This window comes from Diabrotica undecimpunctata, chromosome 5 (genome assembly GCF_040954645.1).
Source record: "Diabrotica undecimpunctata isolate CICGRU chromosome 5, icDiaUnde3, whole genome shotgun sequence".
Lineage (NCBI taxonomy): Eukaryota > Metazoa > Arthropoda > Insecta > Coleoptera > Chrysomelidae > Diabrotica > Diabrotica undecimpunctata.
In genome coordinates this window covers 46,558,012-46,576,435 of record NC_092807.1, presented here as the reverse complement: position 1 = coordinate 46,576,435, position 18,424 = coordinate 46,558,012, and the positions used below count along the sequence as shown (strand labels likewise).

Here is an 18,424-nt window from a genome sequence, read left to right as displayed (position 1 = left end):
ATTGGTTACAATTAAATCAATTAGTATATCAATGGGAAAATCATTCTTTATATTTAGCAATAAATTTTCTTTACGAAACGCATAATCAACAATACTACCACCTATATACCTAAAAGAATAAGCTTGCCTATGATTATGCCAACCTGTTTCACAAAAACTATCTAAAAAATTAATTTTCCATACCTCAAAACTGTTATCTAAGCCTAATGTTATTATTTTTGATTCAAACCATTCTTTTGCTATTCCATCAAGAAACAAACGTAGAATCAAAATCTTGTCTTCATCAGCAACCACCTCACATCGCAAACATTCTGATTCGAAGGTCTTGAGCCATGAATTCATTGGAACATTATTTCCATCAAAATTTCGAAGTACAAAATCATCTTTTATTTTTTTTAAATTTCTCTTTTCAACTTTAGGTAAATTTGTGTCATTAAATTTCTGGAGCAACTCAGCAAATGATGGAAATTGTTCAGCTGTTTCTATCTTCTCATACACTGGTAATAAGGTCTGTTGTAAGTACTCACTTTGATAAACCACATCACCATCTGAATCAAAATAAATCTCCTTCAAATTGTCTTCTAATGCTATAGTACATGTTCTAAAGGATCCTCTTGTTTTCATAGATGCTAATATATTCTTCACTTTTTTCAGATGAAATAGTTCAGAATGATCAATTTGAAGTTGTTTTTCAAAGGGGATTTCATAATAAAAACGGGACCCTGTTGGCTGCAGCCACTTAAATTTATATACATGTTTCTTACTATCACTACTGTTTGCTTCTATAGCCATGCAAATTCTCATTGATGTAAAATTCATTCTTAAATATCGTTTTATCCAAATAACGGCTTGGAAATTTATAGTTATCACTATATTTTTTTTATCAGCTTAAGTTCTTGATTTATAAGTGTAATATCATACCCTTATTCATGTGAAGAGATAGCAGTTTGAATTCGTCTAAAAAGAGTTTATTATCGTTAAAATTCTACAATATAAATTATTAACAATAATAACATAACTAAAATAACTTAACAAATTATACAAACCTAAAAAGAGAATCAAGAACAATGCTATTTCTTACGCCATTAAGTAATTTGACAATTGTACCATACAATTTACAATATGTCAATGTCAATAAAACTTAAACAGTCATACAACCTAAAACTTTAAATAACTAAAAATAACTAAGCCCTGCTGTTTCACTTAAAATAAACATAGGTTTACTTTTACATATATATATATATATATATATATATATATATATATATATATATATATATATATATATATATATATATATATATATATATATATATATATATATATATATATATTTGTATTTCTGTTAAAAGCCAGAAGTTAAACACACAAAATATTCAGACATTAAAGTAAAAAACCTCTTTACGAGAAAGTATCTCAAAAATATTTAACACAAGATCTACAATTTAATTTAAACTTACCTGCCAAAGTGAAATATGATCCGCCGGTTCCAATTTAAATTGTTCTGGTGGTGTAACAGGAACGCCGACATAATTACTAAGAACCGGAAAATGGATCAAATATAAATCCAAATAATCCAGTTTTAAATCTTTAAGTGATTGTTTAATAAAGATTTCTACTCTATCGGCGTGTCCTCCACAAAGGGGCAATTTCGTTGTAATGAATAGCTCTTCTCGTTTAATTTTTCCAGAAGAAAACCATTTGTTTAGTATTTTACCTATGAGGGCTTCATTTCCATATACAGTAGCGGTGTCAAAGTGGCGGTAGCCGGCGTCTAATGCAGCGTTCATAGCATCTTCTAATTCTTGTTCATCTGTGGACTAATAAAAAAATTGTGACTTAGTTATTCTTCTGCTTTTTTCAAGGCAATCAGAAGAGATTTAGGGAAATTTAAAACCGATAATATTAAAACTATACTATAAAGGAAAATAAAAACCTAAAATTTCTACGTAGAAAGCTAACGAATGGGAAATGAGAAATTCATAAATTAAGAATCAAGCAAAATGAAATAATATCACGTAGAAACGAGTTAATATAGGTCGTCAAAGAGTTTTATGAGGAATTATATGGAAGTAGGAGAGAAGATCAAACAGGAATACAAAAAGCCATTTCAAAGAAGATCATGAATCAAGGTTCCGAACTAATGTCAGAAACAAAAGTAGTTGAGATTCGACAAGCGTTAAGAAAAATGAAAAATAACAAAGTCTCATGAGAGGATGGAATTGTAATAAAAGCTATCTTAAATGGAGGAGATACGCTATTAAATCAAATAAGGAAACTGTTTATTCTATGTTTGCGGCAAAGAGAGGTGCCAAAGAATGGAACAATAGTATAACCATCTTTTTGCATAAAAAAGGAGATAGAACGGACCTAGAAAATTATAGACCCATTATCCTGATGAACCACATATACAAGATTTTCACTAGGTTAGTGACATCAAGCGGGAAAAGAGGTCCTAGGCGAAGAAGAGAAAACCACTAAAAAATACTGGATGACACCGGAAATAGTTGAGCTAATAACTGAAAAAAGAAAATCAAAAATAAAGATGAAAATAAATTTAAAATCATCAAGAATAAAATCAAATATGAAATTAGAAAGGCTAGGGAGGAATGGATAAACAAGGAATGCCAGGAACTGGAAGAACTCAGCAACAAACATGACACTTCAAACTTACATAAAAAAAATAAAAGAACTTACAGGCAACACCAGACAAAGAAGAACACTCATAACAAGAGATAATAATGGAGGAATACTTACTGAAGAGAGCAAAATAAAGGAAGTATGGGAACAATATATAATCCATCTGTTCCATGACGAGAGGGAAAATGAACAAGATATAGGTGAAGAAGAACAATACCTACAAATTTTACCCTCAGAAGTAAAGAATGCCCTTCAGAATGCAAAACAAGGAAAAGCACCGGGTCCTGATCAAATTCCAGTTGAACTGTTAAAAGCCTTAGATGACGGTAATATAAAGAGACTCACCCGAATTCTCAATCACATATATGTAAAGGACAACATCCCGGAGGAATGGCTTAAATCGATATTTTTACCTCTATCAAAAAACAACCAAATCATGTAATGACTATAAATTGATAAGCCTAATGTGCCACCCTTTAAAGATTCTCTTGAAAATTGTTTAAAACCGAATTTATAAAAAATGTGAGGAGCAGATAGATCAGTTTGGCTTCAGAGAAGGCATGGGTACAAGAGAGGCATTAATTGCGTTTACGGTACTCTTGCAGAAATGTCGGCAACATAACAAGAGTGCATATGTATACTTCATAGACTTTAGGATGGCCTTTGACCGAGTGCAGCATATGAAGTTAATAGGTGAATTAAAAAACATCAATTTAGACAAAAAAGACATTGAGTTTATTAAGGCTTTATACTGGAACCAGAAAGCAGTAGTAAAGGTAAACGATATAAAAACAAATAATATACCGATTGCGAGAGGGGTCAGGCAAGGATGCGTCTTGTCTCCGACGTTTTTCAACGTGTACTCACAGGTCATATTCAGAAAAGCCTTATGGGAAAGAAAAGAGGGAATAAGAATTGGTGGAGAAATCGTAAACACCATGAGATTGACATCAACACAGATAGGACCAAATTTATGATAGTATCAAGGAGTCCAATAAATAATGAACAAATAACTCTTGGTGGACAGCAAATAGAGAGAGTGGCAAAATATAAATATCTGGTAGCTTACATCAACACAGAATTAGATCCAGACCAAGAGATCAGGGTACGAATATAAATGGAAAAGCCAGCGTTTTTAATATTTAAGCAATTGTTCTGTGACAAAAATCTAAATACTGCGCTGAGACTGAGGTTTGTTGAATGTTACGTCTAGTCCCAACTATTGTACGGGATAGAAATATGGATATTAAAAGCGCAAATAGTTAAGAAGCTTTAAGTTTTTAAACTTTGGATATACCGGAGTATGTTGAGAATTCCATGGACTGCCAGGGTCACCAATGAGAAAGTGCTGAGAAGGATGAAAATTGTTGAGAACAATAAAAGTACGCAAGACTGCATACCTTTTACACATACTGAGGAATGATAAATATAGTCTTCGGCAGGTCATTATGTAGGGTAGAGTCGATGGCAAAAAGGTAATAGGTAGAAAGAGGAAGGCTGCGAAATATTCGAGACTAGACAAACATGACTGTAGACGAATTATTCCACGTTGTAAAAGACAGAAAAACTTTTAGAAATGTGGTCGCCAACCTCCGTTAAGATTGGAGAAAAAATTATATTTCTTCCAACCGAGAGAGCAGGCAGGATTCCGATCAAATTATGGTACCAATGATAACCTCCATACAGTAAAGACGCTCATTGAAAAATCTATAGATTACAACAAACCTGTGTTCCTTACTTTCATAGATTTTCATAAAGCGTTCGACACGATCGAAATAGACAGCCTTATAGAAGCAATGAATGGCAGCAGGATTGACCATAGGTATCGTGAACTTATTTACAATATTTACAAAAATGTCACTAAGACTGTTAAGATACACGATAAAACCCGATCAATAAAAATAAAACGTTGGATAAGGCAAGAAGATACATTGTCACCGAAATTATTCATAACGGCATTAGAGTATGCCTAGATAGTCAATTGGGACCACAGAGGAGTAATAATAGACGGAGAAAAACTTAACTATCACCGTTTCGCAGATGGCATTATCCTTATCACAGATAATTTAGGAGAAGCTATATGTTAAATAAATTTGACTTTGGATGTTCGACGGTGGGTCTCAGAAAGAACTTGACCAAAACTAAGTTTGTGACAAATATGGTCCTCAATAACCATTTAACTCTCGCACTCACTTAGGGCCAACATACCAATTAGCCTCAAAAGAAGAGTATTTGATCAATTCATATTACCAGTCATGACTTAGGGGGGGAAAAAAATTACTCTAACCAAGACTATGGATTCAAAATTGAGAGTGGTACAGAGACGATGAAATGGTCTATGCTGGAACTGACGTTGGGGGACCGAATAAGAAACGAAGATCTGCGAAGAAGAACGAGTATTGCTCATGTTATAGAACGCATATTGGAACTAAAATGAAATTGGGCAGGCCATGTAGCGAGAATGCATGACTCACTATGGACGAACAAAATTACACGTTGGAGGCCAAGAACAGACAAACGTAGTAGTGGAAGACCACCTACACGTTGGGCTGACGACATCATGCGTATCACGAAAAATTGGCAACAAAGAGCACAAAATCGCAAAGAATAGAGGAGTTTAAGGGAGGTCTTAGGATGATGATGATTCTTCTACTACAGCATCATGTGTTTATGTGTTTAGCTTTGACCACCTAAAGTAATTGCTAAAATACCATTATATTGACTTGATCATAATTCAGCATACAGTTTAATATTAATATTACATAATATAATATATATATATATATATATATATATATATATATATATATATATATATATATATATATAATATATATGCAGTTGTGGAAATCTGAAAACTGCCAATAGTATGAGGTTGTTCTGTTAAAAGAGAGAGACCGAATATAGTATGAAATTAGTACCGTCATACGAGCTTATTTTTAACACCAGTTCAAATAATAATACAAAATTACAATTTAAATTTAGAATTTGCATAAATATACAGATAGATATTTGTAGAGGTTTTTCTATTTTACTTTTCGTGTTACTGCATGGCTTGTTCCTATAAACTAAAGAAAAAATAGACATAACTGGAACAACATAAATTCTCTACATCCAAGGTTAGATAAATTAAAGTAAAAATTATTAATGCAAAGAGATTTAGCCTTTATTTTAAGCGGTTGTATAATAATCCATTGTATCTTATAGTAATTAATTACTACATGAACCTTCTTAAAAATAATTCATTTTAATTGCAAAACTTGACACCTGTTTGTGTAAAATCTTGTAAATAAACAAAAACATTAATAGTTAATTAATCTTATAAGACTAAATGGGGAAACAGAAAAAATTATATATCCTGAATAACTAGTTCTAACAAAAGTTTATTTAAAATCCATTATAAAAGGTATATAATTTATCTCTTTCGGGCTTCATCACAGAACATTTTTGGACTAAAAAGCCCATCATCAGTGTTTTGTTACCAAATGGAAGAAGTATTATCCCTTAATTTAAAGCAACCTTAAAGGTTAACTTTTGACTATGGTTAAAAAAGCAATGTGGTTAAATACTTACTAGATACACATAAGTCAAACCACTTAATACCTGGTAAAAACCCTGTAGATGGGGCAAAATTTAATATGTCTTACATTTAAATTTAAAAATATGTTGTGATGTTTGAGTATTTCTCAAATAACCTCCATGACAACGTAAGACTCCCACTAGGGGTTGCTACTAACCCTCAGACGATATCTGAATGAATTCTAGACCGCAACTAATGAACCCTGCAGCGGTGGCGTCCAGTCTCTCAGACCCAAGCGTCGTACTAGACGGTATAAAAAGAGTGGGGTTTAAACTATGAACTTCGTGCTCTTGGTACCTTAATAATATTTATTATTGCATCGACTGTCGAGCCTAGAACTTTTGCCCGATTTTTATCTTTATTGTTTTTATCTATTTGGGCTCATTGGACTTGGCGCCACCACTTACGAAACTCAAGTGACTGTTGTTTTATTTTTGTTTCTTGGAATTTATTTAACAAATAGCGAGTAATTTTGTTGATATTATGTATTCTATTCTGTAAACATGTATTATTTTATATTTTGCTTAGTCAAATATATTATTTTTAACACAATGAGTTATGAAAAGGAGCAGAGTCGTCTACTTCAATTGCTTGAGGAAGTAGAAACTGACACAGAACAACATTTTGACGATATTGAATCAGAGGATGAAGTAGATAACATAGAGGAACATCTTTCAGATTTAGATACTGAACAAGAGCATGGTGGCGATAATTGCGAAGTGGATGTAATACCAGCAACTTAATTTCATGGATTGCTTTTTTATAGGCAAAGATGGAGCAGTTTGGAAAAAACACTGCCCGGTGCAAACGGTAAGAATTCGCCAAGTTAATAAAGTTTTTCACTTACCGGGTGTAAAAGCATATAACAAGAATGCCAAATCCATAATTGATTGTTGGTATTTGTTTTTTTCCGAATATTTTTTAAACATTATTGTTGAAAGTACGAACAAATATATAGATCAAATAAAAGAGATGTATAACAGAGCCCGTTCTGATAAAAATACTGATGTAATCGAAATATGAGCTTTACTAGGATTGCTCTATTTAGCTGGGTGTTTGAAAAGTAATCGGTGAAGCACAGAAGAGTTGTTGGAGCGAAATGGCAGCGGGGTTGAAATGTATTGGTTACCCATGTCACAGCAACGTTTTTTATTTTTGTTAAGATATCTTAGATTTAATGATTTAGAAACTCGAGACGAAAGAAAATTGCCTGATAATCTAGCGCCTATAAGAAAACTGTTTACAAGTTTTGTAAAAAATTGCAAAAACGCCTACATAATTAGCGATTATGGCACTATAGATAAAAAACTTGAGGCATTTCGGGGAAGATGCTGGTTTAAACAGTATATTCCTTTCAAACCAAACAAATATGAATTAAAAATATTTACCTTAGTTGATGCAAAAACTAGATATACATTAAATCTAGAACCATATGTTGGTTTACAACCAGAGGGACACTTTCATTTAAAAAATGATCCAGTTAATATTGTCTAGAGATTATTTGGTCCAATACCGGGTACTGGAAGAAACCTTAAGTGTGATAATTGATTTACTAGCTTTGAGCTTATTACAAAACTTCGTCGTGATCACAATCTGACATACGTTGATACAGTGAAAAAAAAACAAAAGACAATCACCGTTGGAGTTTACAAACACCAAACATCAACCTGTTTATTTAAGTATGTTTGGATTCCAAGAAAATACCACAATAGTATCCTATGTACTCAAGAAGGGAAAACATGTCATAGTGGCTTCAAGTATGCACAATAATGATCAAATAGACGAATCAACAGATGATCAACAGAAGCCAGAGATTATAACGTTTTATAACTCAACTAAAGTTGGGGTCGACACCTTTGACGAACATTGTACCACGTGTAATGTAGCTCTAAATACCCGGAGATGGCCAATGGTGATTTTTTATTTACTTATAAATGTGGCTAGAATAAACTCCCAAATTTTATATCTGGCCAATAATCAGAATGCTAATTTGCTTCGTAGAATATGCATAAAACGTTTGGCCGCAGAGGTAATCGAACAGCATTTAAAGCGTCGCTCCATGGTTGAAAATATCTCTCAAGCTATTCGCAACTGACGCCAAGAAGTGGCTGGAACTTCAAATAAACTTCCAAGAGGTAATCCAGAAAATTTAAATATTAAAAAACGATGTAGTTTTTGCGTTAAAGACAGTAAGACTCATTATTTTTGCCAAATGTGCAAAAATTTTATTTGTTTAACACATGCCCAGTTTCAGTGCCCTAATTGTATATTGCACGCTATGCACTGTTCCCTGCTATTAAAAATAGTCCTGTTTGTGCTTATATTTGATCTTCTTACGATTTTTTCTAATACTAGGTTGAATAAATTCGTTGATAGCAGATCCTCTTGTTTTAAACTTCTATTCACTGTGAACTGTCTTGAAAAGCTTCCTTCCATTGTTACCCTATTCATCGTGTTCCTAAGCGTCATTCTCAATGGCCTTAAAACTTTTTCTGGTATTTGTGCTGTTCTCATGGCTTCATATAGCATCGTTCGATTTAGGGAGTCATATGCTTTTTTAAAATCGATAAATAGCATATGTAATCCTAAGTTTTGTTCATTGCTATTATTTTGTATTAATTTTGACATACTTATTTGATCAGTAGTTGTTCTTCCTAATCTAAAACCTCCCTGGTATTCTCCGATCACTGTACTATCACATTTTATTAATCTTTTCCTAATAATTTTTGCAAGTATTAGACTACTTCTAATAGTGCTATACCTCTATAGTTTTCGCACTCCGTTTTGTCTCCTTTTTTTCATTGTTTCGGCATTTCTTCCTTTTGCCAAATTATTAGTGTCAAGTGAAATATCCCTTCCTTCAATCTTTCGCCACCTTTCTTAAAAATCTTAGCTGGGATACCACTTTCTCCTGAACTTTTGTTATTTTTTAGGTCTCTTATTATTTCTTTGACTTCATTCGGAGTTGGTTCCTTGCACGTCATTTCTTCATCTTCTTGCCAATTCTCATTTCCCTCACGTTCCTCTTGTTGGTCTGTATTTAATAGATCTTCGAAATATTCAGTCCAACTGTTTAATTTTTTTGTTGTTTTACCTAGAAGTAAGCCTTCTTTGTTTCTGCAATACTGTGGATTATTCTTTGTAGTGTCTCTGGATTTCTTAACTTCTTGGTAGAAATTCTTTACCTTTTTTATGTAGGCTTGTTTTTATGTTTATGTAGGCTTCTTCTATGTTTTTCAATTGCTTTTCTAGCTGTTTTTTTTTTTGTAAATTCTTTTCACTCCCTTCTTCTTGCCACATAGTGTTCGATCGCATTTTGGTTATTGTCTTTATCTCTTTGTAGTTTTGCCCTGTTTCTTCTTGCCAAAACATTTCTACATTGTTCATCGAACCAGTCTTGCCATCTTTTCATATGCTGTCTTCCTGTACACTTTTCCGCTACTTCTGACATGGCTATCTCTATGGTCTGCCACTCTTCATGTATATTCTGTTTGACTGGATTCTCTAGTTTTTTATTTATTTCTTCATCTAGCCTATTTAAAACCTGCTTCTCTTGAAGGCGCTCTAATTGGTAATTTAATCTATCTCTAACAGGTTTTGGTATTATTGGTAGTTCAGGTTTTAGTTTTGCTATTATTAGTATATGGTCACTGTTGGTATCTGCCCCTCTGTAACTCCTGCAATCTATTATTGCCTTATCGTGTTTGCTTTCAACTAGGATTTTTTATTTTTCCATCGGGAAAAGTCCATGTTACCTTATGAATGTCTTTGTGATCAAATATTGTGCTAGCTATCTTCATTTTGTTCTCTGTAGCAAATTCTATTAACTTTTCCCGTTTTCATTTTATTCCTTATGTAACCTTCGTCCCCCTCTTATTCTTCTATATATTTCTTCTTTTCCGACTTTCGCATTTATGTCACCAATGATTATCTTTATGTCGTATTTCTGTATATTCCCTATTAGGGTGATTAACTTTTCGTAGAACTCTGTTTTTGTTTCTAAGTTGGGCGCATATACATTAATGATACTTATCTTCCTATACTCTCAGGTAACATATTCTGTCTGATATTGGTTGAAAATTTACAACTGCTTTGTTTACTTTCTCCGACACCATGACACCATGTGTATAGTGTAATATATCATGAAAATTATGTTTAACCTTGTTAAGCAATTGTATGTGTGGAAGGACTTGAAAGTGTTTAAATCTAAAATATGCAAGCATCGATGTATTTACCTAATAGGTCGAGGATAAAAGAGCTAAAGATAAGGCCCTTTATGTTATAAATTAACATTTTTTATTTGTAAATTAAATGGAAGATACGTGTATAATGTTGGGTTATTAATAAATTAACGAGGACAGATGTTTAAATTGTATTGTGTGTATACTGACTGAGATATAGAAACCTGCTAAATGAAAGTAAGAAAGAGTTATATTGTAATGAGGTGCTAATGTGTGATTTGTCTTGAGATATTGTGTTTGAAAATTGTGTAATGATTATTGAGTTGTAATGGCATAAAGAAAAAATATTTGGTATGTGAGTAGGCCACCATCAGAACCAATACCTCTAGTATTCTGGATAAATAAAATTAATAAGGAATAAGGCCCTGTATGTATGTAATCAACATTTGACACATGAGAATTATATGGTAGGTATGTGTATGATGTTAAGACGTTTATTGTTTAAGATTGGGGGTTAAATTGTGTATGTGTGGATTTATTGAATGTAGAAACACAATAAACAGACAATTATAATTTAATGAGGAGTATTTAGTAGCCAGTGTAGGGTAAGATGAGATGTAAATTGTATAAAATTAAACTTTTATTAGATTTCAAGGATTTGATTTTGTTGGAAACAAAGGTTGGTTAAAAAAGTTCAGGGTATAAAATTATGTATGTAACATCATGTAGTTGGTTGTAATTATAAAATCTGCTTAACTGGAGGTGGGGATGTAACTAAGGCCCTTTACGTTGATAAATAGTATTTGGTGCCTGGAAAATCGTTTGTGTTGATTGAGTATACCGTTGTTTTATAGTTGACTGTTAGAGAATAAATTGTAAACTGGTTATGAAAAAACTCAACAAAATTGATGTCTGATAAGGGAAATTATTAAGCTAAAGAGCGGTTTGTAACTAAATATTGGTATAAAACGTGATGAAATAATTGGAAAGCTGAAATAAAACGAGATCTCCAGAGTTTCAACCACAGATCACATAAGACTGTCTCACAAGTTTTAATTACAAGTAAATGAAAAAGATTTTATGTTACTGTATTGTTAAAAGATCTAGCTATGTTTGTTAACGTTAATGTCTAATAATTTTTATGTTAAAAGAATACATTAGGTATCCGAGAAAATATATTTTAATATTTATGTGTGTGGAAATATTTCTAAATAAAAATTGGATGTTTTAATATGGTTAAACCTTAGACTAATTATTTAATAAATTGGGGAATATGGATTATAAAATTAAATATTTAGTATAAAGTTGTGGTTAAATAGTAACGGGAGGGGGGTAAAGTTATTAGATGTTGATATAGTTACATTGACTGCTTTGTTCATACATCAGTGCAAAAACTGTCATTTTAATTAGTTGCCATCTAGAACCCATTCAGACATCATCTGAGGGTCAGCAATTACTCCTAGTGGGAGTCTTACGTTGCCATGTATGTTATCTGAGAAATACTCATACATCACAACATATTTTTAAATTAAATGTAAGACATATTAAATTTTGCACCATTTAAAGGGTTTTTGCCCAAGTATTTAGTGGCTTGAATCATGAGCGTCTAGTGAGTATTTAACCACATTGCTTTTTCAACCTTAGTCAAAATTTTACCCTTATGTTTTCTTAAAATTAAGCGGAAATACTTCAACCTGAGGTTGTTCACGACTAACTTATACATATAGCTGGGAAAATCCTTTATAAGAAACAAACGAGGTATACCGAAAGAGTTTCAATTTAAACTGTTATATAATACGAGTTTGGTTATTCCTCAGGACAAAAACGAAAACCTTAGAGATTTAACCCAATATTAAAAAAAACAGAGGCTCAAAACTTTTATAACCAACTGCTCACAGAATCTGGTCATCAGATTGAAAAGATACTGATTTAGATGAAGATGATAGCAGCAGAGGTGTAAGTGATGAATACATTATTTTCTTTACATCTGAAATAAAAGATTTTGTTAATTTTTCATTTCAGTTTGATATTGTAAGTTTTCTTTTTTTCTAGAAGTTATTGAAAATTTATTAAAAAAACCACATAATATGTCAAATGAAAAAATGACCTTCGTAAAAAACCAAAGAAAAAAAATGTTATTTATATTATAAAATATGTGTAATTATAATAGTGAATCACTAATTTGAGAATTTCCGCAAACTTAACACATTGGCTGCCCAAATAGAAAGAAAAAATTTTCATTTCAGGCTCCAAACTTTTTTTATTAATTCATATTAAAAATGCATTAGGTTATTAAATTTTTGAGTTCAGTTACAAAAAAAATATTTTTTCTTGATTTATGACCATGAATTATATTTAACGCAGGGAGCTCTAAGACCAAAATACCACTTCCAGGCCATGTGCATTATAGGTGACTCACGCAATATACTTTACCTACCGCTACAAGTCTCAGCTTGCAATTTAGATTGAATAATGATTTTGTTAGAGTAACAGTGCAGTTCGAATTTGTTTCGTATTAGAACTACCTATTCTGTTTATTATGGCGAAAAAATTTAATACTTACGAGAAACAACAACAATATTTTGCAGAGATTACATAAGGATGAATACTTTGATATGAGTGATAAGGATGTAGATGATCCTTTAGATGATCCTTTCGAAGGTGGCAATTCTGAAGACGATTATATACCATCTATGTCCAGCTCAGATAGTGAACAAAAAGAACCGGCTACCAAAAAATGGAAACAAAAAAGTGCAGAATCATCTACAAGTACTGTAAATCAAGTGATAAGTAGTGTAGTGTTGCGGGCTAGTCATGAATCATTTAGTGATAGTCGTAAAACTGTGGAACAATCTTCAAGCCGTATCACGGAGACAACCGATCATCAATCTAGTGAATCATCTGAAGACACAGATCGCGATGGCATTGAACTTCCTGTTGCTCCTACCGAATTTCAAATTACATGGACTGCTGTAGCGGGAAAAAATCTAAAGGTATTTGATTTCAATGCAGTACATCCTGGCATATCAAACAAAATGAAAATATTTCGCAGTATTCAAGAGTCAAAGGATGAAAACCTCTAAGAAATTCAGAATTTAAAATCTTCCTGGGTATAATTATGTGGATGGGTTTAAATAAAAAACCTCGACTATCCGATTATTGGTCCAAGAATATCCTGTACGTCAATGATATCCAAAAGCGTATGTCACGAAATCGTTTCGAACTAATATTACGTATGTGGCATTTTTCTAATAACACAGAATGTCCAAGAAGTGATCGACTTTTCAAAATTCAGCCCTTAATTGATCGTTTACTGGCCAAATTTCAAACTGCCAGAATTCCGAACAAAAACGTATGCATTGATGAGACTCTAGTACCGTTTTGTGGACGGCTGACTTTCAAACAATATATCAAAAATAAAAAACATAAATTTGGGATAAGACTCTACAAATTATGCGGTCTCCTAGATTGTGATAGAATAAGTACTGTACACAGATAATTTTTATACTAGTATTCACTTGGCTCACCAACTTTTAGATAGATCAACACATTTCATAGGCACACTCAGATCGAACAGAAAATTAAACCCTCAAGAGGCTGTGAAAGCAAAGTTAAAAAGAAATAAAATTATTGCACGAGAAAGTAACACAGGAATTGTTGTAATAAAATCTAAAGATAAAAGAGATGTATTAATACTTAGTACATCACACACAGACAGCAAAGTAGGGGTTATGAGTAAAAACAACAAAATGGCAGAAAAATCACAAGCAGTGATCGATTATAACAACTGTAAAGCGTTTATTGACATTTCAGGTCAAATGAAGTCATTAGTACGAAGAGGAGTAAAATGGTACCGTAAACTAGCAGTCGAACTTCTCACTGGATCAGTTATTACAAATGCCTACATTATGTACAAAAGTATATCTAAAAATAAAATACAAATTACCGCCTTTAGAGAAGAAATATCTATTAGAGGAACAAGTGCCGGAAGAACAAGTCGTACAACAAGAAATTTTACAAACTTGTCGACTGAAAAAAATGAAATCAGCAAGAAGAAGGTGTACAGTTTGTTATGAGAATCTGAAAACAGAACATGGAAGAGACTATGCCATGTAAGCAGACTCCATACAAATGTGACATTTGTGAGACATTTTTCTGTGTGGAGTGTTTTTTTTGTGAAACATAAAACTGTAAACATTTGATTTATAAAGAACTAAATAGTTTGTCACTTTCACAAATATCTACTAAATTTGATTGTTTTTTTGGCAATACATAATAATGTACAGATAAATGTGCAACTTATTTTCTACGGCTATTACAATAGTATTTTTCACGCAAACCATTGGGCTAACTCCAGTAATCTGACCACCGGGCCATGTACAAATGCTTTGTATATGAATAACGTGTAAACTGTAAATGATATTTGTCTCACAGAGCATAGAACCAAACCTGTCGTTGGAATTATATTTAACTCACAGAACGTCTGGTCAAAACGGAGCGTGAGTTAAATACAACTCACATGGTGGTTAATGTGTTAATATTGTTTAATCAAATAACTTTTTATGACTTTTATTTTCTTCAATATTATAATTAACGACAAATGAGAGTTTTGCAAAGAACGTCCCATTAATACGGTTCTGTGTTCTACGGTATAACTGTTTTCTCAAAGTCCAATTGATATTATTAAGTTCATAGATAAATGCTATTAAATCAATTAATATATTTTTTAGATTTGTACATAATTATAAACCACTACAAAGTTACTTACTAGCGTCCTTGAAGCAGTAAAAAAGATTTTATCTTTTTGTTGCATTTTAGTTTTAATTTAAAATCTACAATAATTATAACGTTTTAGCAAATAAGGGAGTTCTCCGATATTATCTTGACATGTTAAATGATTCCAAACCAGAAAACATTTAATTTTTAATTTATCAAAAAGTAAGTAGGAATAACGATTATTTTTATGTAATTTTAAACAGCGAAACGTGAGAAAAATTGTATATATCAGTACAGTAGACTACTTATATATAAGTATATAACGAGAACTGAAATGACAGACTAATTACCTCGTTATAAGGCGATTTCGCTATATCAGACAACAGTAATAGGTACAAAAAGAGTTGTTTCCAACTAAATAATGTACCGGGTGGTCCAATAAGCCAATCTCTCGGATATATATCAGAAACTATTCATGTTATAACTTTAGGAGAAAAAATTCCTTAGTAAAAGTGGCCAAGAGAAGTCGCTGAAAATAACTTTCAAGTTTCTGGGTTAACCGCTAGGGGGCGTAATCTGTGAAGAAAAATTTGAAAACCAGTTTTTTGTGAATTATGCCCAATTATACCAAGTATAAAATACGTAAACTAGAAAGAGGCCTGAATTCCGCACAAAGTTGTTCAAGTACTTTTTTTTTATTTTTTAAAATAAAGGGTGGAGGAGAGTGGGAAAGTATTTTTGGATAAATGCTTATAACTTTGGTATGGATCAACCGATTTTAACGAAATTAGTGTCATTAGAAAGAGTGCGGACGAGTTAATTTACATCTACTATAAAATAATTGCATTTAGTTTTAATTGTCATAGGTAGAGGGTACTTTCGAATAGAAAAAATTAAAATTTAATTTTCTTTAAAATGTTTAATGGAAATACCTATTTATTGTAAATTTTGATGGAATTGAATTAAATTCGTAACAAAATGTTGCAAACCGCATGTTAATAGCTTATGTCGAACTCGAGATATGAATAAAAACGCATAAACATAAGTAAGTATAGTATTGACTCACCCTGTATTATAAATTAAATTAAAAAATAAGTCAGTAGGTACTATCAAATTTTGTTATAGTAGAAGAATCTTAATGTTGATACCTATTTTGACCATTGTTATTTTATATGATTAAAATTAAATAATTTGTTTCAAAAATCACCTTTTTAAAAATTTATTTTTACAAATAATAGAACTGCTACAATAGAAATGAAAATTAAGTCTAATCCTAAAATGTAATTTTACTCTGCATGAAGGCTTCTCTTTTCTAATCGGTAATCAAAGGTCAATTGTAGATAACTAATGTCTTTACAGTTCGGATTCCTTAATTCTTCCCCCCTTAAGACGGAAGCTATGGACTCTCTAGTGGGACGTGGCTTCAGGAACAAAGTTTGGATACTTTTTCTTTTATACATATAAAAGCTAAAATTGGCTAAAATGATTAAACACATTAAGAAAATTGAAGTCCAGGAGATGTAGTGATGAGCTGAAATTCGGTTTTCTTGAAGTACTTCTATGGTGTGACCTTCAGGAATAGAAATGTTTCTTAATTTTAACTGGTATTGGGCTTCTATTGATACTTCCTTTGGATCAGGAATGGTTAATTCTTGTATTTGCAAGCAGCTGACAGGTACGATGAAGACCTTGCATTGTTTTGAGGTAGGACATCGTTCTATTTGTGGATTTTTTGTGCTTACTGAAGTCTGTTGCAAAGATATATGAGACTAGTCCTGTATTTCTGTCTTTGCGAAAGTGCAAGTTTTTAAATGGGATAAATTGCATCGGTCAGCTTTATGGTTTTCACATATGTATCTTTTTTCTTCCAAATGCCAACATTGAGAGAACCATTTTTCATTTGAATAGTATGCAGCAGGTGCTAGGAGTAATGTTTATTATTATTTGATTTTTGAATAGATTTACGGGTTTTTTAGAAATAGGGAGTTCTGCAGAAATGTTTTCTTCTTGAGAATGAATCGTCTCGCAATTTGAAGGTTGTGGGGATCTGAATTTAAGAAATTTCGATAAGAATTTATCAGGATTATCGGAAGAATTTTGAGACTCTTCTAGTCCTTCATTTTCTACTACGTTATGTTCTTGTAAATCAGTAATCATAGGGACCATTGAACTTATTTCGTCATTTTCATTAGGATCATCTTCATGAATATTTATTTCTATACGTGATAGTGCATCAGCTACAAAATTACTGGAACCTTTTAAATGTTTAATATCGAACTGATATTCGTCTAATTTAATTTTCCAACGTATTAGGCGACTATTAGAAGTTTTTAGTTTTGCTAGCCATACGAGGGGATTATGATCTGTTAATACTGTAAAATGTCTGCCATATAAATAAGGTCTAAAATGTTTAACTGAATCTATAATAGACAATAATTCTTTTTCTATTACTGAATAGTTTCGTTCTGCTGTGTTCTGGAAAAGAAGGCTATTGGTTTATTTTCTTGTGACAGGACAGAACCTAAAGCTATATCAGATGCGTCAGTGGTTAATGTAAAAGGTAAAGAGAAATCAGGATAATTTAAAATGGGAGAATTAATAATTAGTTCTTTACATTTTTCAAATGCCTCTTTGTATTCGGAAAGTTCGATGTCAATCTTTTCATTTTTTCTAGTGCACCTGTTTAATGGAAATGTTATTTTCGCAAAATCCGGAATAAAACGTCTATATTAACCTATTAAGCCGAGGAAGGATTTGATCTCCTTAAACGTTCTAGGAATAGGGTATTGTTTAATTGCTTCAATCTTTGATGTATTTGGAGTGATTCCCTGAGGTGTAACTATGTGTCCTAAAAATTCTACCTTTTTTGTTAGAAATTCACTCTTTTCTACCTGTATTTTTAAGTTTGCTTTAGCAAGAGAGTCAAAGATTAATCTTAGATCAATAAGGTGATCATGTAAGCTTTTAGAAAAAACTATGATATCGTCCATGTAGACAAAGCATCTTGTATGGATATGAGGAGCTAAAACTTCATTCATTAAACGTTGAAATGTACTTGGAGAATTTTTAAGTCCAAATGGCATTCGAAGATATTCATAATGACCTTGAGGGACTGTAAACGCTGTTTTTCCTATTGAATTTTCGTGCATCCTAATTTGATGGAAACCTTGAGATAGGTCCAAACAGGTAAAATGAGTTGTTTTTCCTAAATTTTCAACTATTTTATCAATTCGTGGAAGAGGAAATTTGTTTTCTATGGTTTTTTCGTTCAGTTTGCGAAAATCAATAACCATTCTAAATTTCTTTT

General features: G+C 32.0%; 1 protein-coding gene across 1 annotated transcript in view; it reads right to left on the bottom strand.

The window, feature by feature from the left end:
- Positions 1-18,424, bottom strand: part of LOC140441295 (1,5-anhydro-D-fructose reductase-like) — a 92,555-nt gene that overhangs the window by 53,445 nt on the left and 20,686 nt on the right. Inside the window, exon 2 of the mRNA XM_072531923.1 lies at positions 1,461-1,820. Coding sequence (XP_072388024.1) covers positions 1,461-1,820 — 360 coding nt within the window. The remainder of the gene's footprint in view (positions 1-1,460; positions 1,821-18,424) is intronic.